The 25,654-nt window shown below is 34.3% G+C and overlaps 4 protein-coding genes and 1 long non-coding RNA gene across 5 annotated transcripts; 2 read left to right on the forward strand and 3 right to left on the reverse strand.

Annotated features, from left to right (window-relative positions):
• Window positions 1-1,415: 1,415 nt before the first annotated feature.
• On the forward strand, window positions 1,416-3,063 carry LOC105138475 (uncharacterized). Its single transcript, XM_011044556.1, has one exon. The coding sequence runs from the start codon at window positions 1,537-1,539 to the stop codon at window positions 2,707-2,709; it is 1,173 nt and encodes a 390-aa protein (XP_011042858.1). The 5' UTR covers window positions 1,416-1,536; the 3' UTR covers window positions 2,710-3,063.
• A 729-nt stretch (window positions 3,064-3,792) lies between these two features.
• Window positions 3,793-6,893, forward strand: LOC105138477 (uncharacterized). The gene is made up of 3 exons (XR_844779.1): window positions 3,793-5,285; window positions 5,853-6,612; window positions 6,807-6,893. It is a non-coding gene; the product is annotated as an uncharacterized LOC105138477 (long non-coding RNA).
• LOC105138476 (uncharacterized) lies at window positions 6,709-8,472 on the reverse strand. Its single transcript, XM_011044557.1, has 2 exons — window positions 8,068-8,472; window positions 6,709-7,982 (listed from the first exon to the last, which is right to left on the reverse strand). Exons 1-2 carry the CDS (start codon window positions 8,213-8,215, stop codon window positions 6,793-6,795), a joined length of 1,338 nt encoding a protein of 445 aa, XP_011042859.1. The 5' UTR covers window positions 8,216-8,472; the 3' UTR covers window positions 6,709-6,792.
• A 1,798-nt stretch (window positions 8,473-10,270) lies between these two features.
• On the reverse strand, window positions 10,271-12,222 carry LOC105138478 (uncharacterized). Its single transcript, XM_011044558.1, has 4 exons — window positions 11,766-12,222; window positions 11,545-11,660; window positions 10,878-11,300; window positions 10,271-10,578 (listed from the first exon to the last, which is right to left on the reverse strand). The coding sequence occupies exons 1-4, from the start codon at window positions 11,899-11,901 to the stop codon at window positions 10,510-10,512; spliced, it is 744 nt and encodes a 247-aa protein (XP_011042860.1). The 5' UTR covers window positions 11,902-12,222; the 3' UTR covers window positions 10,271-10,509.
• A 3,675-nt stretch (window positions 12,223-15,897) lies between these two features.
• Window positions 15,898-20,869, reverse strand: LOC105138479 (G-box-binding factor 4-like). Its single transcript, XM_011044559.1, has 4 exons — window positions 19,693-20,869; window positions 19,503-19,574; window positions 18,163-18,192; window positions 15,898-16,761 (listed from the first exon to the last, which is right to left on the reverse strand). The coding sequence occupies exons 1-4, from the start codon at window positions 20,446-20,448 to the stop codon at window positions 16,681-16,683; spliced, it is 939 nt and encodes a 312-aa protein (XP_011042861.1). The 5' UTR covers window positions 20,449-20,869; the 3' UTR covers window positions 15,898-16,680.
• Between the last annotated feature and the right edge of the window lie 4,785 nt (window positions 20,870-25,654).

Genomic DNA, 25,654 nt, shown 5'->3' on the forward strand with positions numbered 1-25,654 from the left:
CCCCCCCCCTTATTATCTCGAGCTTAAAATAATAAATCACATTTACGGAGGCATTAAAGGCCTCCCAAGAGGGTGTCATTACGAAGCATTGAATGGAAGTACAAAACAAGGGACTCTCATTCTGGGGGAGCCCTGGAACTCATATTTAATGTACCTTTCCTTTTATCCTTCTCTTCCAAGCTGTATAATATTATTCTTTCTTTCCCTTGAAGCCTCGTACACCCCCCTTTCCAATCATCTTTCACATCCACGTATATATATATATAAATATATATTTTATTTTATTTTAAATTCTAGACCAGTCTCCATCATCTCACTTCATTTATTTATTTTCCATCATGTACTTTTTCATTATTTATACTAACCCACTGCCATACCATATGATTGGTGGATGGATCTATTAACTATAATCCCTGACGAATATCCATCTAAACAAAAGCAAAACTTGCTGATAATGACAGGGGTAATTTCGACAAATAGGTGCTGAAAACTGTACACGTCAGTCACTCCCTTCTAGAAAGCAGCACGGGACCTAGACCCTCGCTCTCTCTCGCTCTCCTCTATTACGAGCCAGCGAAGACCCAGCTGTACCGTCCACGTGTACAATCCCCCTCTCTATCTCAAATGACCCTGTCTTCTCCACTCCCTCACCCTCACCCACCACGTGGCAGGCATCACACCCTTCTTAAATCACAACCACGTCTACACAAGCGACCTACCGTATCACAAGCTAATCAAACGGCCCAAATCCCACCCGTACAAAAGAATATTCTTCCATTGCCAAACACTTACCAAGCTGACTGAAGGCGTGTTCACTGCGTGTTTGGTTCGCGTAAGAAAGTACTCACCCATGCTTGGGAATTGTATGCTATTGACCCAGTAATTATCCTATAAAGAGAGAGAGAAAATAAAAATAAAATATTTTTATAATAGAAAATAAGATTTTATCACCTTTTACTTTTTACTGAGATCAAATATAATTTTCTCATATTTGTTTTCAATTAACTTTATATTATTAGGGGTGTTAAAAAGTGTGTTAGTGATTGATTTTTGTTAAAAATTATATTAAAATAATATATATTTTTTATTTTAAAAAAATTATTTTTAACTTTATAATATTAAAATAATATAAAAACTTTAAAAAATAATTTAAAATAAATAAAATAATTTTTTTTAATTTTTTTAAAATATTTTTAAAAAACCAAAACAAACACCATTTAACCATCAAATAATCACCGAAAACCGTCGCTCCTACTTGATAAGAAACTAAAATCGTGAAGAACTCCTGAAATTTAGAGCGTCTTTAATTATTGATTGTAATTAAGAAAAAATCATAACTGTTTTAATTAGACCTTTCCAATTCCAGCCAACCACCATGAAACGCGGGGTCCATTTCTGCCCTAATAAAATCCCTATCCCTCTTGGGGTTTCTCTCTCACAGTCACGCACAGCCATTACCTCTCAGACCAACCTCTTCTCGCTCTAAAATCACTCCCCACCTCTCTCTCTTCTCAATCATATTGTTTTAATGCGATAATGCCTGCCACGGACTATCAAGGTTCGTCGGCATCCCTTAGACATTCTATTTTAAGTCTCCGACGCGACCCCGTCCATTCCATGGACTCTCAACAAAGCACCTCAGCTCTCGAGCTCGAGCTCGAAGCTTTTCAGAGACAAGTCACCGAGCGATTTCTTGAGTTATCATCGGCCGGACCTGATCGCTTGCTTTCGTTGGCTTGGATCCAGAAACTCCTCGATTCTTTCTTATGTTGCCAGGAGGAGTTTAGAGTCATTCTGTTCAATCACAAGTCGTTGGTCCACAGACCGCCTTTGGACCGGTTTGTTCAGGATTATTTTGAAAGGACTGTCAAGGGATTGGATGTTTGTAACGCGATTCGTGATGGGATTGAGCAGATCAGAGAGTGGAAGAAGCTTTTGGAGATTGTTTTGTGTGCTTTGCATAATCAAAGAATGTTTGGTGAGGGTCAGTTTCGCCGAGCTAAAAAAGCTTTGATTGATTTGTCGATTTCTATGCTTGATGAGAAGGATTCGAACGCATCATCGGCTTTGGCTTATAGAAACCGATCTTTTGGAAGACAACAAGCTTCGTCAAGAGACCAGCATCATAGGAATCTTGGGCATTTTAGATCGTTGTCGTGGAGCGTGTCGCGGTCGTGGTCTGCTGCTAGGCAGCTCCAGGCAATAGGGAATAATTTGGTTGCGCCGCGAGGGAATGAAGTTTTGGCCACTAATGGAATTGCGGTGGCTGTTTATACTATGAATACGATTTTGCTTCTCGTAATGTGGGCACTTGTGGCTGCGATTCCATGCCAGGATAGAGGGTTGCAGGTCCATTTTTCGATTCCTAGGCAGTTGCCGTGGGCGCAGCCGGTGGTGTTGTTGCACGAGAGGATTTTGGAGGAGTCACGGAAAAGGGATAGGAGGAACGCACCTGGGTTATTGAGAGAGCTTTATCAGATGGATAAGTGTGCGAGGGTTATGGGCGATTTGATGGATTGGGTTCAGTTTCCGTTAACAGAGGAAAAGGAAGGTGAGGTGAGGCAAAGAGTGAATGAATTGGCAAGTGTTTGTGAGGTTTTAAAGGAGGGATTGGATCCCTTGGAAAGGCAAGTTAGAGAGGTGTTCCATAGGATCGTTCATAGCCGGACTGAAGGGCTTGATTCTTTGGGAAGGCCTAATCATGTGTAATGTTTTGAGTGATGGGCCATTTGTGTTTTGGGAGATGAAAATATGGAGAATGATTCTGATCTAAGTCATGGTTTGAAAATAAATGGGTAAGGAAAGGAGATTTTTCGGAAAATACATGTTGTGTAAAGAAATGTAGGATATGGAAATTGGGGGAATGCTTGCAGTACATGGCTGCTGATCTCCAGCTTTCCTTGCTATTGTATAATCGAAATTTTCTCGAGTAAAAATCGCATCTTGCTGTTGTAGCTGATTTTGTGTTCTCGTTTTGATCTTCTTTTTGTTAGTGGTATAACATATACTCTTTTGTGTATTGGAAAAGGAGAGAATTAATTGCTCAAGTTATGATCTTTGGTTATTACGTCTGATGGCTTTCGATATTCCTACAAGCTAACAATAATTGTATTTATCTCATAGTCACATCCTTGGAGAATGTATGTTGCTGGGCTGATAGAAACAAATATTGCACTTGTGTTTATTAGTGTTATGATATCTTCTCTTTCATATCTAAGATTTGTTGAGCTTGCAGGTAGTATTTTTTTTTCTCCTTTAACTATCTTGCACAAAATTGGTGATCTCGTGACCTGACGTAGTAATATGGGCAGTTGGCTCTTGCCTGCTCCTCACCCGGCTTTCTGTCAAGGATTCAGCTGGGGAATGTTGCATCTATTGATTACCTGGTTTTACATTCATCAAATATGACAGCATTTGCTCACATCTCAACTGGAAGTTATTGTCTCCGTGGACGAGGACGGGGATAGATCTTGTTTATCCTCCGTTTTCTGTATCCTTATCTTTTTCATAGTTCTTTTAGCAAATAAAGACTAGAGAATTCCTTTTTGAAATTTCTTCTGACCTAGTTAATCTCCGACCACCAATAAATTACTGCAGGAACTCGAGTTCCCGCTTGCATTCTCACAGAGGTGGGTCTTACGTATAACAGGTCAAGATCCAAGTTTTATGTTAGTTAGAAGGTTCGCTTGACTTTGATTTGCTTCCATATGAACTTCTTCTCAGGCTAGTTTTATAGTGTTGCAATTTGCAAAAAAAGTTTAATATTTTTTTTTTATATAAAAAAAGTAGTTTAATATCTTGGTGGCATCCGCTGTTGTAGTTGACTTTGATTCAGTCTTATTTTCGAGTCCTTGAAAGCTCTGGCATTTTGACCCATGAACATTTTGCATCTAGAATAGAATTTCAGCAATTTCTTTATCTAGAATACAATGCATTTTAAGACTTTCTAGAGCTCTTTTTTTTTCTTTTTTTTTTTTTGTTCTTTTGATGAGGACATTATATTCTTCGTATTTTTATTGTTTGGAGTGTCAGAAACGAAGACCACATCAGCCAAGTTTCCAAGATATGCTTGTGGGTGAAATCTTTATGCTTGTTTCTGTTTCATAATCAGCGTTTTACTGTTTACCCTACTTGATCTAGGAAACAGAGAAATATTACATTCTTGATCTTACCATATGAACAATCAATAAGAGGGTAGCCACGGCACCTAATGGGACTGTGATGAGATTCCATTTTTATTTAGCCTATTAATGGATATACAATTGGACATGGAGTCGATTTTTTATGTGCAGAAACCAGTGTTGAATTGCGAAGCGTTGTGAGCACAGCAAATGCAATCCAATGCTTTGTTTCATAGCTGCAAGACTGTAATTCACCTCTCCTAAAAAAACACCCGTCTCTATGATACAACCATTACCTTGTTGATGCTTTGCTTCATCGTTAAGAGTTCCTGAATCTTTGTACTGCGAAGCGAAAGCTCCCACCACACCTCTTATTCTTTCCTGCCCCACCTCTTATCCCTTCCTGTCTTCTATATTCGCTCTCTGATTTGCATCCTTTTTCCCCATCCTATCCTTCCCTTTGCATGAGAAATCGATCTTCTTTCCAGCAAATATTACAGAGCAAGAACGCAAAAGGTCACAGCTCCATGTTCAAGAGTAAATAACTTTACCGGATCTCTGGGATGCCATTTATACCTTGTTCTGCTTTATTTACAACTACTCCATATCTCCCTGATAAACTAGAGCAGTTGTGTACTCTATTTTACTAGCCCATGGGCTCAAATTTTAGTGACATTCAAGACTTGCTCTCGCTGCTTCAAACACTTGAATTTCTAGCCACACGTAGCGTGTCAGGTGTTAGGTATTTGTCGGCAAAATAATTGATCCACCAATCTGGTTAGCCCATGTATAACCTTGGGGACACCTAGCAGAATTTTGAGAGGATCAGTAATGGTTGTAAAACCTATCAATCGTGGCTTAATTCTGGGCATTGATAATTACTTGATTCAACTGTGCACATCTGATTGCCATTTCTTCTCTACTGCAAACAGCTGGGTCTAGCCCAATATAATAGATTGCTGAAGCCTTAAATCTTGTCATTCCTCTCCAATAAATTTCTTCATCGGTGTTTTCTAAAAGGAAATTTCTTTAACAACCCATCACTACCTTACAATTTATACCTCAGGCATGGTTGGTGAAATTCTACATCCTGAATACAGCAGATTGGACTACCAACTAGTGAAAATAGCAGAGTGGCCACCACGATGCTGGTCCTCCTTACAGGTTGGTGGCTGTCATAACTCTTGAGGTTTAATTTCTAAAAGCTATTTTTGTCCTTCCTTGGTAGGGCTGAAATCCATATTTTGCAGTTGTAAAAAACTTTGGTTTCTGAATGATCAGTCTACTTCACTACTATAGTGACCTAAATTTGTCGAGTTTCAAAAGGAAAATCTCCTCTCTTCTTAGCCTTAATACCATTTAAAATACACAAGAAGTTCGAGGATGAAAATCTGAATTGACATATCACAGTTCTCGGTACAATTTCTCCTTGTGTGTTTTAAAGATTAATTTTTAAAATATTTTTGTTTAGAAATTTATAAAAATAATATTCTTTATTATTTCTTCAATTTAAATCTTTGATTAAACCGCGATAACGAACACCCTGTACGTAAATGCAAACCACGCCATGGGGCTATCTTATCGGAGCTTTTTCGTTCAACCTTCTTCAGCTTTCAACAGCTCTCTAGCTGCAAGGCTTCAAGAAAGATGGGCCCCTTTAACGGCACAAAAGGGTGGCGATCTTTTTCAAGTCATTCAACTAATAGTGGCCCCTCTTTAACTCTCATGCAGTTTAGAACATGGCACCTTGTGATGCACGTGTCTGGGCTCTACATGGACCTAATACCCACAAATACAGAGACACCACACAAGAAATTTCTAGCACTTGGCCCTTGGTGGATTGTTTCTGTCGAGTCGTATGCTTTTTCAGTATTCACTGGAAAAAGGGGGTGTCTCCTAATCAATAATCAACAGGGAGATTTAGTTGAATTTTATTCTCATTTCTTTAGCTGATAAATCGGTATGTGACATGGTTGTTCGTTATTTGGCCATTTATTACCATCTATTGATAAATGATAGTGAAGTCTGTTAATCAGCTGCGATGAATACAGTATCAATACACTCCAAAAAGACTCCAAGCACTAGGGGATGCGATGAAGAGCAGGAATTCGGGAAATAAAAACTGGAAACCACAAAAACACTGGTGAATGTGTAAAAGGTTGTCAAGCTAGTGGCAAATTACGTCCTTTACTTATCCAGTTCATAGAACTGAACTTTTATTTCATGCTTGGTTGACAGCTGAAAACAAGGATCTCTTGAAGCTATCTTATTAGGCAAACATGGTTAATTGATCATTAAGTTTTAAGATTCAGCACCGCTAGCTATATGTTCTAAGAAATCTTATTTCCCTAAATTTGTTGCAGGAACATGATGTGATTGCTATATCTTGGACACGAACTTAAGGAATTTACCTCTTGTAAGAATGAATCGCAATCACACAACAACCCATGTTCTTTGCAACCGAGAATGTTGCGTAGCGGTTGGACCCCAGGTATTCTAGTCCTAACAAAATAGCACCCCTTCATTCTATTCCAGTATCAATATCTTTGAATCATGTTTACGCTTGTGAACATCAAGTCGATCGTTCTATATCAATTAGCTAATCTGATGCACTAGATTTTATTGTTTTCAGCAAAAACAAAGCAATTAAAGCCAGAGTTTTACGTATAATTCATCTTTTCTTAGCTCTAATCCAATCAATGACAAGCACTACGATAGAGACGAGAATGGCCGAACCTGCAAAAACAAGAGGAGGACATAGCTTGGTTCTTCTTGAAACAGGATCATTTCTATTCGTTGCTGCTTCTTTGATATCATTTCCTATTCCATGGCTTTCTTTGCTCCCTTGGGCTTCATTGTTTCTTGACTTGTCTGCAGGATGTGGAGTTTCAGCCAGCTTTTTTTCTTCATCAGGTTCGAGCATCGTTGGTTCTTGAACATTTGTTTCTGTTTCTAGCTTTTCTGATTCGTGTGATATTTCAGTCTTGTCTAAGTGATTTGCTTCTTCTGTATGTCCATGATCAGCTTGCGCTGATGGTTGGTTTGACACTTCTGGTGGGTTAGTCTCTTGATCCATGACAGCTTCTGTCAATTGATTGCGCTCTGGTCCATAAGGGTGTTCTTCCAACGTTTCTTCACGAGTGCTCTTGGCCTCTGGGTTTTGCTGTTTCTTCCCCTGCTCTTTCAAACCGGGAAGCTCCTCGCTTCTAGTTTCTTCAGCTGGAGCGGCCTCTTTTGACTCTTGGTGTTCGATCTCTTTCTCAGGCAAAACTAGCTTAGGTTTCTGGATTACTGTTTCCTGATATGTAGCGGAGGTGGTAGTAGAAGGAGGTTCTGCCTTTTCAGGAGTGGCTTCTTCTAATTCGCTTTGATCCGTGGGCTCTAGTTTCTTTATTAACGTTGTATCTACAACTCTTTCAGGCACTATTTCAGCTGCATCAGCCTTTTGCTCAACAACATTTTTATTTTGCAAAGCTTGGCCACTTTGTTCCACCGTCTTCAACTCTGGCTCCCTACTCTCTACTTCAGATGCTTTATCGGCTACAGCTTGTGTAGCTTCACCTTTCCCTTTATCAACCTCCTCTCCCTTAACTTCCTCTAGCTCAACATCACGAATTCCTTTCACCAATTTCGGAAGAATAATCGTCAAAGTCGATTCTTCATCATTGAATCTTGCCTTGATTTTATCCAGAACGACCCCATCAGGAATTCGGAAGGCCTTCCGGAATGACCGTAACTCAACCTCTTTTTTGTGCATAATCCACCCTATCAACACCATCTCCTGAACTGGCTTCTTCCCACTAATTGAGATCCGATCACCATCTTCATTAATCTTGATGTCAATATTCTCCTTTCTAAAACCTGCACTTTTTTCACAATATCCAGCATGATCACAACAACAATATTAACAACAACAGGAACTTGAAGTATGAACATTAGTTATTACCTTTGAGATATCCAATAAGGGTGAACATGGTCTCGGTTTCTCTAGAAGAGAAAAGAGGACCGGCATGATCTTTAGCAATCCGAAGGTCGGTGAAGGAGTTGATATCATCTCTAGTGCGGGTGATTTTGAGCCCCAGTTCAAGCTCCATGGCTCGGTACAATTTTATATATAAATATGTAAAAAATGAGATAGATTTGTTAGTCAAGGATGAGACATGAGATGCATTTTAACGAAGCAAGAGAAGAAATGACAAGGTGGCTTTGATGCATGTGCATAAGAAAAGCACATATTCATTGCTTCTTAATCTTGAATTGCTATAAACAGTGTATAAACTGGTTAAAAGTCGGTTGCTTTTGATGTATGTTTTCACCTTGGCGGGAAGCTAACGGCTCTTTTTGACAAACTGACTTGTCTGGCGTCTGGAAAAAAGTTTCAACCAAGTCCTCCTGCGTAGGTTTAAAAGCTTATTTTATAATTAATTCATTGAGATGTTTGACAATATATGTGTAATCTCTATTCATTTAGCATACATGTCATCAATTCTCAAATAAATTTTAAAATAACATAAAATATAAGCATTTTAAAATTTTATACCATTTACTAGATTAATAACAAAGAGAGCTAGAAGGAATTACTAACCAGTAGGCAGCTTTGGACAGTCTTTCCAATACTTTTTCCCACTTCGGGCAATTTCTAGGGCCAAGAAATCAAAACTTTTGTTGAAGACAGCACCGGTTAAAGAAGATGTGAAATAGAAATTGATGAGATTGTTACTTTTAGGGTTTTTGGAAGGAAAGAAATAGTGGGGTATTTTAGAAAATTACTTTTTATTTGGAATTACCCTAGCAAATTAGAGGATCTTCCTCTTGATTTATTTTTGCATATTTTTTATGATTTGAATTTCATTTGAAATTCAAATCAATAAATTCCAAATACAAAAATTGATTTAATCATGTGAATTCAATTCTATTCATAAGATTTCAAACAGTATAAAAAGCTAAGCAATTAATTGTTTCAATTGATGTTGCTCCTCCTTCAATCTTTTTTTCTTATTCATATTCATGTAGTTATTCTTTTAATTTAATCATTTTACAATAATTTTATTGAAGATTTATCTTTATGGTTTGTTTAGATAAGCTTGACATGAGTTATTCATGGGGTAAAAAAACATTTCACCATTGATTTAGCTTCAAGTTTTAAAAAGTAATTATATGTGAGCTCAGTGTAAAAAATAAAAATTATTTAATTAACCAAATGATTTTTTCTCTGTAATTAGATAAAAAATAAAAATTATTAAAATACCAAAACTTATTATATTACTGGAAGCATTGTAATCAAGATAAATTACAAAACAACGCTATAATATAAAAAAATGAATGAATCAAGAAAAATATTTAAAAATCATAAAAAAAAAGAGATAAGTACCTAAAACTTATTCAAATGCATGAATTTTAAGAGATAGATGGATGTTTACTAGAGATGGGAAGATTTTATGATACTCACAGCATATTAAAAAAATGATAAAAAAAAAACTCTTTTATTATTTTTATTTTATTTTCTCTCTTATTTTTCTTTTATTTCTGTGTCTACTTATCTTTTATGGTGGTAGTCATTACTGCTTTCGTTAGGATTATAAAATATATAAAGCATGAAATATATGCTTTTCATGGCCTCGTAAACAAACGAAATCTTAAGAACATCCGCTATTATGCTTCATAAATATTTCGATCTATTTGTTGCTTCACTTTCTCGTTTTCCCCCCTTAATTTCATGTTATTTTCAAATTATTTTCATATATATACAAAAATAAATATATCGATCTATTTGTTACCTCACTTTCTCTTTTTTCCCCCATAATTTCATGATATTTTCAAATTATATACAAAAATAAAAACATTTATTGTTTTTCGGCCGAATTGTTGCTGAGAATAACGTGTTCGTGAGATACAAGGGTAAATATTTATTTTTATTATTTAATATCTCGTCAATCTCCCTTTTACACTGCTCGAATTATTTTCTTCTCTTCATTCCCACAGTCTCTCGTTTTCCATCTCCCAAACAGGGTGTAACTCTGAGATTAGCATGTACCATGAAGAATAATTCTTTTACGAAAGTGAAAAACTTTACCCGAAAGCCTGCTGGCGTTGGAAATTCAAATTCTGTTCAAATAAACAATTTGAGGGAGTGAAAGCAGAGCTAAAGAGGAAAGGAAAAGGGAGTGGCAATCGATTGCATGTCAAAAAAACAGAAGACCAAAAGTGGCAATGATTCCAAAGGAGGGTCCGAGAAGGGCATCACAATCGATGGCTTGCATAACCATCATCATTATCTCTGCTAAAGCTACTTTAGACCCATCAACTACAGTACATGGTGCATATTATAGCCTACCAAAACCGATTTTTTTACACAAATTGCAGCGAATTGCTTTGTCTCTCCTCCATTTTACAGCAGCGGCAGCAGTAAAACCACAGAAACTAGAGGCATGTGAAATCCAAGGAACCCCACTGCCACCTGCATTTCCACCCAAAACCAAAAAGAACACCCCACAGTTAAACACCCTATCAAGACCAGTCCAGCATAATATACAATACGCAATATTTTTTCTATATTTTTCTGATAAATCGAAAGACACTTTACTGGTTCAGTATATTCACACATGGGCATTGCTTAATTCAGAAACTGTGCTGTTTTTTTTTTTTAATCTGAGAAGAAAAACTCTGAAAACCTTTCGTTTTTAAATTTTCTTTGTTCAATTCATCAAAACATAGTAGTAACAAGTAGACATAAAAAGAGAGATGGACTGTATATACCAGTTTATGATGGCCGGAGGTGGGCAAGGGCCTAATAGTGGCAGAATCAATTTCACCAGTAGGCAGAGGAACAGCAGGGTTGCTATTAATAAAAGGAATACCGCTACCACCACCTTTATCTGGCATCAATGTTGGCACTGTCGCCATTGGAGAGCTTGCAGCACTACCACCAGGTTCAGGAGCAGGGGAAAAGGCTGTTTCATCACGAGGACGGGATGGCCACTGGTACGCCGGAGATGATGACACAATGTCGCCTGGAATTTGTGCTGGAACTGGAGGTGATGCCGTTGGAGGGAGTTGTGCCGGTGGTGGTGGTGCTGCTGGAGAGACCTTTATGGAGAGTTTTTGTGAGTCTTGATTGCAGGATTTTAGGGAGCCATTGTTGAATGTGAAGTAGAAGAAACCAGGGCGTGATGGGTGCCACTTCAGTTATTTGCAGTTTATACATGAAAAATTGTTAGCACATTTTAGAGTCATAGCTCGGAGGAGCAACAGAAAAATGGAAAAAGATTTTAACTTTTTGATAATTATTGTCTTCAGGACCCAAGAATTGTGAGCCAAGATTTTGACATTTTTGTAGCAGCCTTTAAGCATGTAAATATGGAGAGATAAACATGGGATTTGTACATTGTTGACATTCCAAATGAGTGAGAGGGAGAAGAGATACCGTGTAGGAGGTGGAGTTGGCCCTGGTGAGAAGTGTAGCTTGAGTGAAGTTGCAGATATTAAAAGCTCTTTGGTTCTGGAAAATGTACAAGCTGTAGCGATACTTGTGTTTGAAAACTGAGAGAAGCCAATAAAAATACAAAGAAATGCTATCAATTAGCCCAAAACGGTAATAAAAGAAGAAGATTGCAAGCAAGAAACGGTGGGTTTTCAAGTACTTACTGATGGAATCTCCTATATAAACATTGGGGTCTTTCCACTCTGAAACGCCATCCACTAGTATTGTTGTGGAGCAAGAAGGTTGCGATAGTAGAGAGAGAAGAGATAGCAGAAGGAGAAGCGTGGAGGGAATCTTCATTAGCTGCAACTCTTGTTTGTCCGCGAGGCAATTATCCTAGGAGGACTCAGATTTACAAGGGTTTTAAGCCTTGTCTCTGCAACTCTTTAGCCCTGATCTATCTGGTTCATCAAACAACAAAAGAGAGATTTTAGAAAAATGTGAGCGTGTCTGCCAGAGAGAGAGTGGGGGAGACTGCTAAAATGTCAGATGCGTTTGGCTTTTGATGTCCCCGAGTTTTCTGCATGGACGATGGACAGATATTGGAGATTGTGTTCTTATTATTGTTATTATTATTACTGCTTTATACAGTAAAAGGTTGAATGATTTTGTTGGTGGAAAAACTTGCCTCGAAACCATGTAAAAGGAAAAGTAGAGGGAGTGAATAATATAGTATTAGGAGAGAGGAACTGCTAGAAAATGATGGAGATTATTATTCTAAAATGATTAGCACTGTGATGATAAGCCTCTGCACAGCACTGCAGGCAATAGCTATGAACCCTATAATCACTTCATCAAGGTAGAAGTATTTTCTTTTCTTGGGAGGTGAGGAATCTTTTTTACTTTCTTCTATAAAAACCCTTCACTTTTCTTGATACCATTTCAAAATAAAATAAAAAATCTTAACTTCTACAGCCTACCGATAACGATAATTCGTGAAGAATACCGATCGAGAGAGGGGGATTCTAGTTGTTAAAGCATTGATTCAAATTTCTATCTTTTGTATTGATTTTTAGTTTAAATAAAGTTATAAATATTTTATTTTAATCAGGCAAATGTTACTGAATATAGTCAGGATATTGCCTTTACATAAATTATTCTAAGTCCTAACTTGTTGATTTTAACTTGTGCTCCTTTCTTTATAAGATATTATTTTTTTGTCAAATACTCTTATAACTTTAATCATTTATATCATGAATTATTTCTATAAAGAAATAATTTTTGAATTATGATTTAAAATTAAAGATTATCTTTCATAACTTATGATAAATCATAGAGGTACATGCTAAGCAATCCTGCTTTCCAGCAACCCTCGTCTTAAAATACCTTTGTAAAAAAAAATAAAAAATTCAAGAGATGTTCTATTGCCTTGGAGACTAATTTTTTTAATAAAATCACTAGATAAATAGTTATGTTTTGCCGTGAGCTAGACTAATTTGTTTATAACTTAAAAAGTTAATGTTCGGGCAAGGCCAAAGTGTTCTGAAGAAGGAAACAAATACATGACTTGAGTCATATACCTTACCGGGTTCTAATGATGGTTGCATTTAATTATGTGATAGAAAAAACAATGACAATAAATGAATCAAATTTTAAAAGAAAAGGTGATAACTATAACTAGAAAAAAGGAACACTTGTTAAAAGGAAAAAAAATACAAAGTTAGATTCCAAGATAATCAAATGTTAAATAACAAAACTAAAAAAAAAAACAATAAAAAAATAAAACATCTGGGGTAAACTTGAACTAGCATGGAAAACTCGCAACCTGAGTCGTGCTAACATCATAGAAAGCAAATTACAAAAAAATAACAATAGTCAATTCCTACCATTCCAAGTGTAAAAGGGTGGGAAAAAAAATCAATCAACAAAAAAAAATCAAAAAAAAACATTTGCAAATTTAGGTAAAACTACCAAACCTCGTAAAATAGATCATGCAAATATGATAACCTAATAGGAAAAAAAATAAGAAAGATGACAAAGTTTAATTTAAAAAAAAATCAATCTTGAAGGAAAAAACAAAAAAAAAAAGATATAAAAAAGCAACCCCAAAAAATACTCGAGTTAACTGATCAAATATATTGCCCAGGTCATGACATCGAAATAAACTCATTTGAAAGGAAACCAGAAAAAAAAATTTATGAAACTCATTTATCAAGATAAATAACATCAAATGATAAAATAAAAAAAATAAAAAATTAAATTATGTTAATTTTCTAAACATGTGATCCAAGTCACTAAATATAAAGCACCCTATTTGAAAAACCACGAAGCTGAATTCTTGAAAAATTAATTTTTAAAGGATGAAATTAAAAAAAATCAGTTATATAAAAAAAAAACAACAATTGAGAAAACGATGACTAAATTTGAAACAAAAATAAATGAAAGAACAACTTAGAATTTTAAATTGAAGGTGAAAATTAAAAAGAAAAATCAAATTTACAAAAGGATCCAAAATCAAAATCAAAAGAATTAAGATTATATTTGAAAAAAAATAAATCATAAGTATAAATGTAAGGAAGAAATTCAAAACACATTGAAAGTTAACAAAATGATCAAGAATTGTAAATATAAAATAAAAATCAAAGTTAAAATATCAGTGAATAAAAGAATAATTTTAAAATTTTAAATATTTAGAGTTAGTTTATAAACAACATTGTCAATACTTCGTCGCATAAACGACGACATGCACTGCTCCACACAAAAAGAGCTCTTTTGATGCTTCCAACACAATGATATAAGTTGTAGTATGGATTTCAAGAAACTAAATATACCATTAAAAGATGACGTGCTCCTCGCATTTGCAACATATGTAATGCACGCATTAGTCAACTTCGATTCTTAAATTATATTATATTCATTAAAATACCAAAGTATTTATTAGCAAACTTGACAAAGACTTAAAAAAAACCAGGATAAAAAAAATATAAACACCAGTTAAATAAGTTTTCCTTTTAAGGCTAATTTAGTTACTCTTGATTTTTTTTAAAGAGTAGTCATTATATTGTTTTAATGAAGAGTGAACCCTTTCGCAATAAACAATCTTGTTCTCTCCCTGGTTAACTTCTGTTAATTTCGCAACGTTGTAAGATATCTCGGTTATATTAATAGTGCTAGGATGAGAGATTGATTCAAGATAAGGTAGGGAAAAAGAAACGCAAAAAGATGGTTTTGGTAAGGCACGCCTTTCAGATCTGTCAAATACGTTGAATCAAAGAATGCAGGGTCCCTGCTCCCTGCTCAGTTAAATTTTTTGGCATGCAGGCTCTGTAAGGGCCCATCTCTTTTGTTCTTCTCTAGATATGTACAGACAGCCAGGGTATGTCCAAACATGAAAGCATAGCGACAATTGAGTCTCTTGTCTGTAGCGAGAGCCTTGCATGCTTGGATCCCAAGCCCAAGGTACTTTACAAGGAAGTCGAGTGTAGGCAACCCACTGTTTTCTTTTTCCTTCTTTTTCACGTATTAAGTAATTTCCAAATCGGGAGTTACTGGCAGGTCAAAAAAGAGGAGAAGACTGGTTAAAGAATTGACGATAATAAAACAGTTTAGTTCTTCCTTCTTTTAAAGAAAATTGTTGTCCTGTAAACTGTACGCGCAGAACAGTTTCATAACTTCTTCCTTCTTTTAAATTGAGCCTCTCCACCTTGTTCCTAACTAGAGGTTTCAGGCTCCAGTTGTGGAGGATGAGACTGGATTTAGGGATGCGGCAGAATTACCCGTTTGGCAAACAGTAGGAGAGGAGGGAGAGAGAAAAACCGCATCTGTTTTAAGGGCTTAGATCTTGTGAATCGAGCCCTTAAAATCCGAAGCCGCTTGCGGACACTTGTTAATTATTGTAATTTTCGATGCTGCCCGAGTTCTACCAACAACGAAAGGACTGAAACATGCAATGACAAGGGCTAAAAGACAAAAAAACAGTAGCAAAAGTACTTTCAATTCCCAAAAGCTCAGTCTCCTCGAAGACGAAAAAATGGAGGCAATTGTACACAAGGAATAGGATAGATCGCTTCGCAACTTCCTAGTTCCTGATCTTGCACGAGACGAGGACCAATTACTCTAATGCCAAGCCCAACGGAAAAATATCAACAATCATGCTGGTGGTGAACATTCCCCCACGGACCCTCTCTTACTGGCTTGTGCTTATGAAATCGACATCATATCTGCGTTTGATTCTTCGTACTTCCAAAATTAACTTGTAACTATGTTGCTTGCCAGCACAATTATATGGAATCAATGGGAAAGGCACGGACTAGCGTCCAGGAATAATTGATATAAAAAGTAATTCATCATTTCACCTGAAAAAGAACAGAGTGAATTCACCATTGATAAAATGTTCCAACACTACACTAACTGGGTAACACCTTATATTTATCCATCATTTCCTTCCCTTGCTAGCATCGTTTGATGTTCTATGTCCATTTAACATCCAAGCACCAAAGTTACCGAAAGTCATAACTGGCCCTTGTATTTCTAAAATGAATTGAGTTTTACGTTTTCATTCCTCGGAGGCCATGCATCAGAAAATGCCAGAAATAGAAAGAAAACAAGACTTCCGAATGCCCTCATGGACCTGCATCATTATACGGTCAGCGCTCCAAGCTGTGAATTTTAAACACGACTGCAAATATTTTGGAGCAAAATAATCACAGAAGGTCTGCTGCAACAAATAGATGCCGCCGCCACTCTATATTCTGCCAACCAACATAACTTTCCAACACATAAATACAGTATACTAATCCAGCACTCTGCACCCCCACACCACAACTGGGGGTAACAATGCACCGCATTGCATAGCAACACCCCCCAACTACATAAATAGCTAAGACCTTTTATACCATCTATCTACCCTGGATTGAAGCCTCCTAATTCATTTTTAAGGAAATTACTTTATGATTCAGGTTATCATTCCTTCTCTCTTGTTTTTTTCCATCTCTCAATGACACAAAAACCACGACTGCTCTAAATGATGATCGGGTTCAAAATCTAATCCACTAGAAAATGAATTTTCAAAAGGATGCTGCTTTTCCTTTTCCTCTATGTAAGAGAACCGCATGAATTATCAAATCAGGCACAGACAATCTACCACTGCAAGGAGTTGACTCTCCGAAGTGCACGTCGCGGCCTTCGCTTCTCAACCACAGGAACTACTTTTTCCATAAGCTGTCGAAGCAAAAGGAAATAAATAAGTCAACAATTCAATGATTGCTAGACTGTACTTGTCCAGTATCTCCCTAACATCCTCAGCATCTCAACTGATTATAATATATATAGTTAATGAAGCCCTGAGTACTCAAAACTAGAATTATATAAGAATAAATGCCTCTACTAGCAATGTTTGTGCTACTATATAGAGTAGTCTACTTAGCTATTATATAGAGTGTAAACTATATTGAATGCTCAAATAAAATTTCACAATTGGTCTCTCAGACAATTGATATAACAGTATTCTAAAACCTGAAAACCCTCGATCACATATCTTCATTCTGCCCTCTATCTCAAAAGGTTAGTTTAAACAATTATGAATAAGTAGAATGAATACTAGTTGTAACCCATTTCATCTTTGTCTTTCAAAAACACTTAAAAAAAGGCTGTTTACAGCAATTCCAAAATGGATGTGCAAGAATAATTAAAGTATTGAGACCTCTAATACAAAAATTTCCTTTCATGTCCATGAATCACTTTATCTTCTCCATTTCACGCATTTACAAAGAATCTTGTAATGCAGCCAACATTTTAGTTTTGTAGTCCATAGGGTAATTTGGCTCTGCAACAATTTGGTAAGCAGTTCTCAACAATTTTCAGTTTTCCCCATTTAAAATTTTGGATGCTGTCGTTTTCCACTTTCCTTGATTGTAAAAGTTCCAGGCCTCTTAGGCTTCAGGAGTTCTTGAAGCCACTAATGCTACAAAACCGCTGAACATAGGCTTGCTTTCAAACCCAGTATCCATTTATATAATAAATTCCCTCTAAGAACCCTATTCAGTGGAATGAGACATCACTCAGAATGATAATGAGGATTGCTGTGTCAACCAGATCTAGTTCTTCCTTTCAGCTCAAGTATAGCTCATTAAAATACCAATTATATGGATGTATTCATACTGCAAGAATACATGCACAAACTTACACCCACACCACTGAAGTCCTAAGCAAAGTCACACAAGTTCCACTCTGTTCCATACCATGGCAAGGGGATAGTTTTCAACTCAAAGCCATGGTTTGCAAAACTCAAAAGTGTCTGGTAGCTGCCTTTTTAACATTAATCTCAGAACCAAAAACACCTGAAACCAAGTACTTGTTTTTCTGCTCTGAACAGTTTCGAAACCAAAGACAAGTACACCTTTAAAAGAACATGTATCTAAAGCACCTATCACCACAGACAGGAAATCCAAGTGAAAACAGCTTCTTTTAGTAGGTACATTTGATAATGTCTCTTCCTCTATTGGTTCGCTTCATTTTTTATATGCTTAATTCATTTCACTTGCTAACATCGTTGAGTGTTATACCAGGGTTTGATGTTTTCAGTGTGTCAGAAGAAAAATAGTCAAGGAATAGAATCAGTACCTGCTTAAACCTTTCCTTAGTCCTCTCTTCCTGCACAAAGAACAGCTTTTGTTAGACCAGAGAAAACACATCGATAAATTTTGGCATGCAGCATACATAGATCATCAACATGTCTGAGAAAAAACAAAGACATTGAGATATTTTATAATAAAAAAGAAAAAAAATCTACTACATACATGCTGGCATATTAGAAATGTAACTTCAAATGCAAAACAATTTATACTTGCTGCATGTAACTTCAAAGCAGGGGGGGGGGGGGGTTGGTTTTTTGGTGTTGTTTGAAGATGTTTTTGATGGGGGGGGGGGGGGGGGGGGGATTGCATAATTCAACAGCACTGCGCTAGGTAGGAAGAAAGTAGCATTTTTTGTAATAGAGCCTGGGAAAATGCATTATGAGATGTTCATGTGTTTGAGACCGAGTAGAAGAAATGCAAAGGTCACAGTAAGGAATAACCAAAACAACTACAGAATAAGCAGTGAGCACAGATAGATATGTAAATAGAATATTAAGATCATAAAAAAAAAAAAAGGAGCAAAGATCTTCCATTGTATCATGCTTGTGAAAAAAACAGAAGCAAGCCAATGCAACCATAATGTGGAACTAGGCTGCATATTGTCGAACTTGTTTTATACTATCTAAATCTACAAGTCTGAATTCACATATGTTTAGTTGCTGCAGAGCCATCCAGCATATTAAAGGGCAACAGATCTGACATGTAAAATTCCTAAGGATTTTTTTTTCTATCCTTTTCCATTTGTCTTAAGCCATTCTGAAAGGTTTTGAGAACATCAATGGATTTCTAACACACTCTCAAAATTGGTCCATCAGACATGGCAACAAATAATCAGGACACGAGAAGCAATATACCTCCATTACAAGCATAACACTAATTTGTTTACGGGGTAAAGAAAGAATTGTTGATCCCTGCAGCCAGACCTATGCCACCGGGTTTAAATAACTATTTGGTTTTTGCATTGTTGATGCCATTTTTCTTCCCATTGCTACTGAGATTTGGACGGTCCAAATTCAATTCATTTCTTGGCTAGATAAAAAAAAAATAGATCACCACCATAAGTTTCTGTGTTGCTATTTGTAACTCACACAGCATAGTATGACCAGGAATAGGATGAAGATAATAATGGAACAGCAAGAAGAAAGTGTAGTAACTACTATCTCCATGACCACAAAGCTAAAAACACAGACTAACAGATTGTAAAAGAGTCCCGAATAGCAAGGCAGAGCTTAATAAGGTTATACTCACAAGGGAAGATATATAAAGAAATCAAATACCAAATTCATAATTCCAAAATTACGCTGAAAATAACATGAAACGAATTACCTTCTCTTTAAGCAGCTGCTCATTCTCCTCCTCTAACCTCACTGCCAAAGACTCCAATTCCACTTGATAAGCCTAAAACCCAAATAAAACACCCACACTTTAAATCAAACAAACAAACACTCACAATTCTTGAATCCAAAATCACCAATCAATCAAAACAACGTGAAAAAAAATAAAAAATAAATCTAACCTGCTTCCTCTCTCTGGAGCGAGCAGCAGACTCCCGATTCTTAATCATCCTCCTCTGCCTCTGCTGTGCCGCCTTATCCAAGGGTTCCATTGCCACACCCCTTCCTCTCTTCCCTCTTCCTCCACCACCACCACCACTACCAGCAACAAGCTCCACCTCCACTCCATTCCCAAAGCCAACAATCGACCCTTCCTCCTTATCCAACACCTGAAATGAACTCGGTGGCAGAGGATCAAACGCATACAATCCTCCACTCAACCTCTCAGGCGGCGGCATCTTGACCTCATTCCCATCCTCTCCAACCACATCCACCGCCCCTGCCTTCGCTAAAAAATCCTCCAAAGTCATCATCTCGTCCGGCTCATCCTTCATTTCCTTTCTCCCCACAACAATTTCTCTCCAAATATCATCCGCAGTCTTATTCTCTTGTGGAATTACATCACTCATATCTTGATCATCGGTTTCATCTGTTTCAATTTGTGGATGAGGGAGATGGTCAGGGGATTCCATTAGGGTTACTTGTGCGTCGAGAAGAGTCGATTCGGTTGATGGAGACGCGTACACGCTACGTAGGATGCCGTCAACTGTCATTGTTGATTCCTTTTGAAATAATCGGTCAGTAGATTGATAAGCTGGTTTTGCTGTAGAATTAGTAGCAGAAGAAGAAGAAGAAGCGCGTCTCGATCGAGATGAAGTTGTTGAAGATGGATCCGAATTTCTAGGTTTCGACGACGCCATCACCTTCGACGACGCCATTTCAGGTGAGACTTTTACGTTTTTCTCCTTCCGATTTTTCAGCTTCGCTTTAGTTTTTATTTATATTTTGAATTTGGGGATTTGTTGTGGTTTGGTTTTGTTTCTGGTAGGTTTTGGGGTCTTGGGTTTGTAATTCTGTTGGGTGTTGGGAACAGGGAGACTCACTCAAAGGAGAGAATGAAGGCGTGTGCAGGCGCGTGATACTTTGACGGCACAGGTGGGGTTGCCGATTAGCGTTGGTGGGGTTGTTGGATTCTTTTGACTGGGTTTTTTATAACTTTTTTTGTTTTTTTATCTGCAGTGAAAGACGGCCGTGATGGTTGTCAAGGACTCTGGAATCTGGATATCGTTTGCTCTGGTGATGATTTTTAGTGATTGGCCCGGTGACGGTAGAATCACTGTCTCTTGTCCGACACCATGGATTGTTGAGCTGGATCGATTTGGGCTTCTTGTTGTTTGCATTGTTGCCTGGTCTGGTCCACGTCTTCTACGCTGCGCTTTCGTCACGGTCTTGGAATTTAACAACTTGAGCCCATTGTCTTAAATAATACTGATTACTCAAAAAAATCATAGTACTCTTAATTTTTTTTACTTTTCTTTTTTTTTCATATTTTATATTTATTTTAAAATTTTATCATTTAATTTTTTTAATTTTTAATTTTTTTATTATAATTTATTTCAGTTTTTTTTATAAGATTATTATAGTCTTAAATAAACATTTTAAAAATTAGTTTATATTCAATTTTTACAATCATCTATTCTTGTTATTATATTATTAAATAAAAAATAATTTTAAAAATAAATATTTAAAACTTAATAAAATCTATAAACTGAATCATGAGTTTTATGAATTAAACCGTTAAACTTGGGTTAATCTAATATATCACCTTTTAATATTTAAAAGAAAAAAAAAGATATATTTTTTATTTTTTAAAGTCAAACCAACCTTTTACAAGTTATCAAAGTCATCTCTAGACCTATTAAGTTAGTCAGGTCATATAGAGTCAACTAATGTGCGAGTTGATTTTAAATTTGAGTTGGGCAATAGTTGAATCAAAAGGTTTCATTGTTGATTCGTTGAGTGTGGTTATAACAATACCAAATATTCTTGTCTTCTTTTTAAAATTTTATCATTTAATTTTTTTAATTTTAAATTTTTTTATTATAATTTTTTTTAGTTTTTTTATAGGATTATTATAGTCTTAAATAAACATTTTAAAAATTAGTTTATATTCAATTTTTATATTCATCTATTCTTGTTATTATATTATTAAATAAAAATAATTTAAAAAATAAATATTTAAAAGTTAATAAAATCTATAAACTGGATCATGAATTTTATGAATTAAACAGTGAAACTTGGGTTAATCTAATATATCACCTTTTAATATTTAAAAAAAAAATATTTTTTTTTTTAAAGTCAAACCAAGTTTTTACAAGTTATCCAAATCATCTCTAGACCTATTAAGCTAGTCAGGTCATATAGAGTCAACTAATGTGCGAGTTGATTTTAAATTCGAGTTAGGCAATAGTTGAATCAAAAGGTTTCATTGTTGATTCGTTGAGTGTGGTTATAACAATACCAAATATTCTTGTCTTCTTTTTAAATTTTATCTTTTATTTTTTAATTGAGTTGTTTTTTTTTAAAATCAATTTCATCTTTCAATATTTAATTGATTTTGAATCAGTTTTCGTTGTGTACTTTGCTCGGCTTTATACTGGGTAATCTTAATTTCAAACAAATATCTTAAATTCTTGTTATTATATTATTAAATAAAAATAATTTAAAAAATAAATATTTAAAAGTTAATAAAATCTATAAACTGGATCATGAATTTTATGAATTAAACAGTGAAACTTGGGTTAATCTAATATATCACCTTTTAATATTTAAAAAAAAAATATTTTTTTTTTTAAAGTCAAACCAAGTTTTTACAAGTTATCCAAATCATCTCTAGACCTATTAAGCTAGTCAGGTCATATAGAGTCAACTAATGTGCGAGTTGATTTTAAATTCGAGTTAGGCAATAGTTGAATCAAAAGGTTTCATTGTTGATTCGTTGAGTGTGGTTATAACAATACCAAATATTCTTGTCTTTGTTTTAAATTTTATCTTTTATTTTTTTAATTTAGTTGTTTTTTTAAAATCAATTTCATCTTTCAATATTTTATTGATTTTGAATCAGTTTTCGTTATGTACTTTGCTCGGCTTTATATTGAGTAATCTCAATTTCAAACAAATATCTCAATGCTTAATTCTATAAACATTTATTTTTGTTATAATATCATTAAGTTGAAAATATTTTAAGAAAATAAAGTTGTTAAACCTAGGGTAATTCACGATCTAAAGCACAAGTTTTGTGGGTTAGGTCATGAAATCCGGATCAATCTAGCATATCGTCATTTTAATATTAAGAAGAAAAAAAAAAGATTTCATCTTAATTTTTTTTTGAAGTCAAACCATGTTTTTAACTAGTCATTCAAGTTTTTTTTAGACCTATCAAGTCAACTAGATTATATCGGAACAATTCTCATGAGGTTAATTTTAAACCAAGACTAAACAAAGAGCAAGGTTGGGAAAAATTGAAGATGAACTTGCTCGGTTGAATTTAATAATAATTTCAAGTAGTTTTTCAGAAATAAACATTATTTTATTTCATCTTTCAATATTTTATTGATTTTGAATCAGTTTTCGTTATGTACTTTGCTCGGCTTTATATTGAGTAATCTCAATTTCAAACAAATATCTCAATGCTTAATTCTATAAACATTTATTTTTGTTATAATATCATTAAGTTGAAAATATTTTAAGAAAATAAAGTTGTTAAACCCAGTGTAATTCATGATCTAGAGCACAAGTTTTGTGGATTAGGTCATGAAATTCGGATCAATCTAGCATGTCGTCATTTTAATATTAGGAAGAAAAAAAAAAGATTTCATCTTAATTTTTTTTTGAAGTCAAACCATGTTTTTAACTAGTCATTCAAGTTTTTTTTAGACCTATCAAGTCAACTAGATTATATCGGAACAATTCTCATGAGGTTAATTTTAAACCAAGACTAAACAAAGAGCAAGGTTGGGAAAAATTGAAGATGAACTTGCTTGGTTGAATTTAATAATAATTTCAAGTAGTTTTTCAGAAATGAACATTATTTTTAAATTCATAAATTTTTTTATCCAAACTGTGACATGATGCATATGATGTAAGCCAAAAACTACTGACATCCAATAAATTTGACATTATGCTTATTTTTTCAATGATATTTCATTCACATTTCAATTTTCATTATTCTTTTACAAAGACTTAAAAAAAACCTTGTTTAATAAGTTTTTTTTATTTTAGTAAAATATTTTAAACGAGCATTCTTTAATTACTTTTTTTGAAAAATAGATATCCTCCTAGATAGCATGGAATGCTCCATCGTCTTACCATCATAGTTATCAAACCCGTTTTAGAAATTGACTTGGTCAAGAAATTGGGTCTTGAGTTTCATGGATCAACTTGAAAAAATTAAAAAAATATTTAAAGTTTTAATATTTTATATAAAAAATTAAAAAAAATCCATATAAATATACGCTATATATGTTTAAAAAATAATTTTTAAAATAATATTTTTTTAAAATTTTTTTATCTCACATTGAAAAAGCATAACTTTTTTCTTGTGAACATAAAATATATATATATATATATGAAAAACTTTAAATCCCACAATGAAAAAATAATTTTTTGCTTGAAAACATAGAATATATATATTAAAGAGCTTTAAATTCTATATTGAAAATATATTGTGTTATCCTTTTAAATCGAAGTACTTAAATAAAAAAAAAATATACCACATTGAAAAAATATAACTTTTTTCTTGTGAATATATACTATATACAAAAAAGAGCTTCAAATTCCACTTCGAAAAAATAACTTTTTTCTTTGTAAACATAATATATATATATTAAAGGGTTTTAGATTTCATATTAAAAAAATAAAATATATTTCTAATATTTATATAATGAACTTTAAAAAGTGTTAATAACAAACAAAAAAATAAAAAAAAATAAAAAAGAAAAACCATATTTAAAAAAAAAATCTCATCTGAGTTTGCCAAGTTATTTGAGTTTAACCACATCAAAAAATCATGAAAAGATTGAATAAGATAAAATGAAAAGTTAATAAACCTTTATACAATAAAAAATATTTTTTCCTGAACAATAAGGATAAACAGATCAACTTAATGTTACACTTGCAGGCCTGGAAGCAATTTAATTATGTACCATGTCCCTCCCTTAGACATTATATATAATAATAATAATAATACTTTTTTTTGTTAATTATGAAAGATATAATTTAATTCATCAAGTTTTGAGTTTGATTTTTATGAAGTATTAGTTTGAATTTTTTAAATTTTAAAATTATTAAAAATTTATAAAATTATTAATTTTAAGATCTATAAAATTAGTCAAGTTATATTTAAATTATTCAATAATAAATAATATTAGTTAAGATAATAATAAATAATATTAGTTATAAAAATAATAATAATAAATATGATAAAAATGTTGGGAAAGGAAACAAATGTCAACACTTATAATAATATTATTTATGAGGGGTAGTTGGCAATCGCATTAATAGGTAGTTAGGTGGTGTTAGTTGGCAGCCAAAAGATTATTGAATGATTGCCGAAGTTGCCCACAAATGGAGCAAAATTGAAGAGTCAAGTTAAGCCAAGACAAGAGGAGATAAACACGAGTGAAGAAGAGTAATCCCACGAAATTTTGGAAAGATTCACATTGTTTAATAAAATATTTGCTTGTAAACATAGTCAAATTGAAGTGAACAAAGTAAATTCCCATATGCCTATCATTTCTTATTTTTCATGTTCCCCCGCGTCGGGAGGCTATATATATATAAAATGTTGATATACAATGATTAAAAAAATATATTATTATTAAAAAAATCATTAGAAATATTATGCCAAGGGAAAGAAGCATGCTTGATTTTTATCCTCACTCCCACTCTCCATCCTTATCCTCATTTCATTTATTTCAACCGCGTAATAGTAATAAAACTCAATCTCATTCCTATCATTTTTTTTTTTGTAAACATAATGGATTGGTTAATTAAAATATTTTAAGAGTGTTTAAGAATATGATTGTAATTATTTTTTAAAATAAATTTGTTAATTAAAATATTTTAAGAGTGTTTAAAAATATG

This window comes from Populus euphratica, unplaced genomic scaffold, assembly GCF_000495115.2.
Source record: "Populus euphratica unplaced genomic scaffold, PopEup_1.0 scaffold181.1, whole genome shotgun sequence".
In the NCBI taxonomy this organism is placed as follows: Eukaryota; Viridiplantae; Streptophyta; class Magnoliopsida; order Malpighiales; family Salicaceae; genus Populus; species Populus euphratica.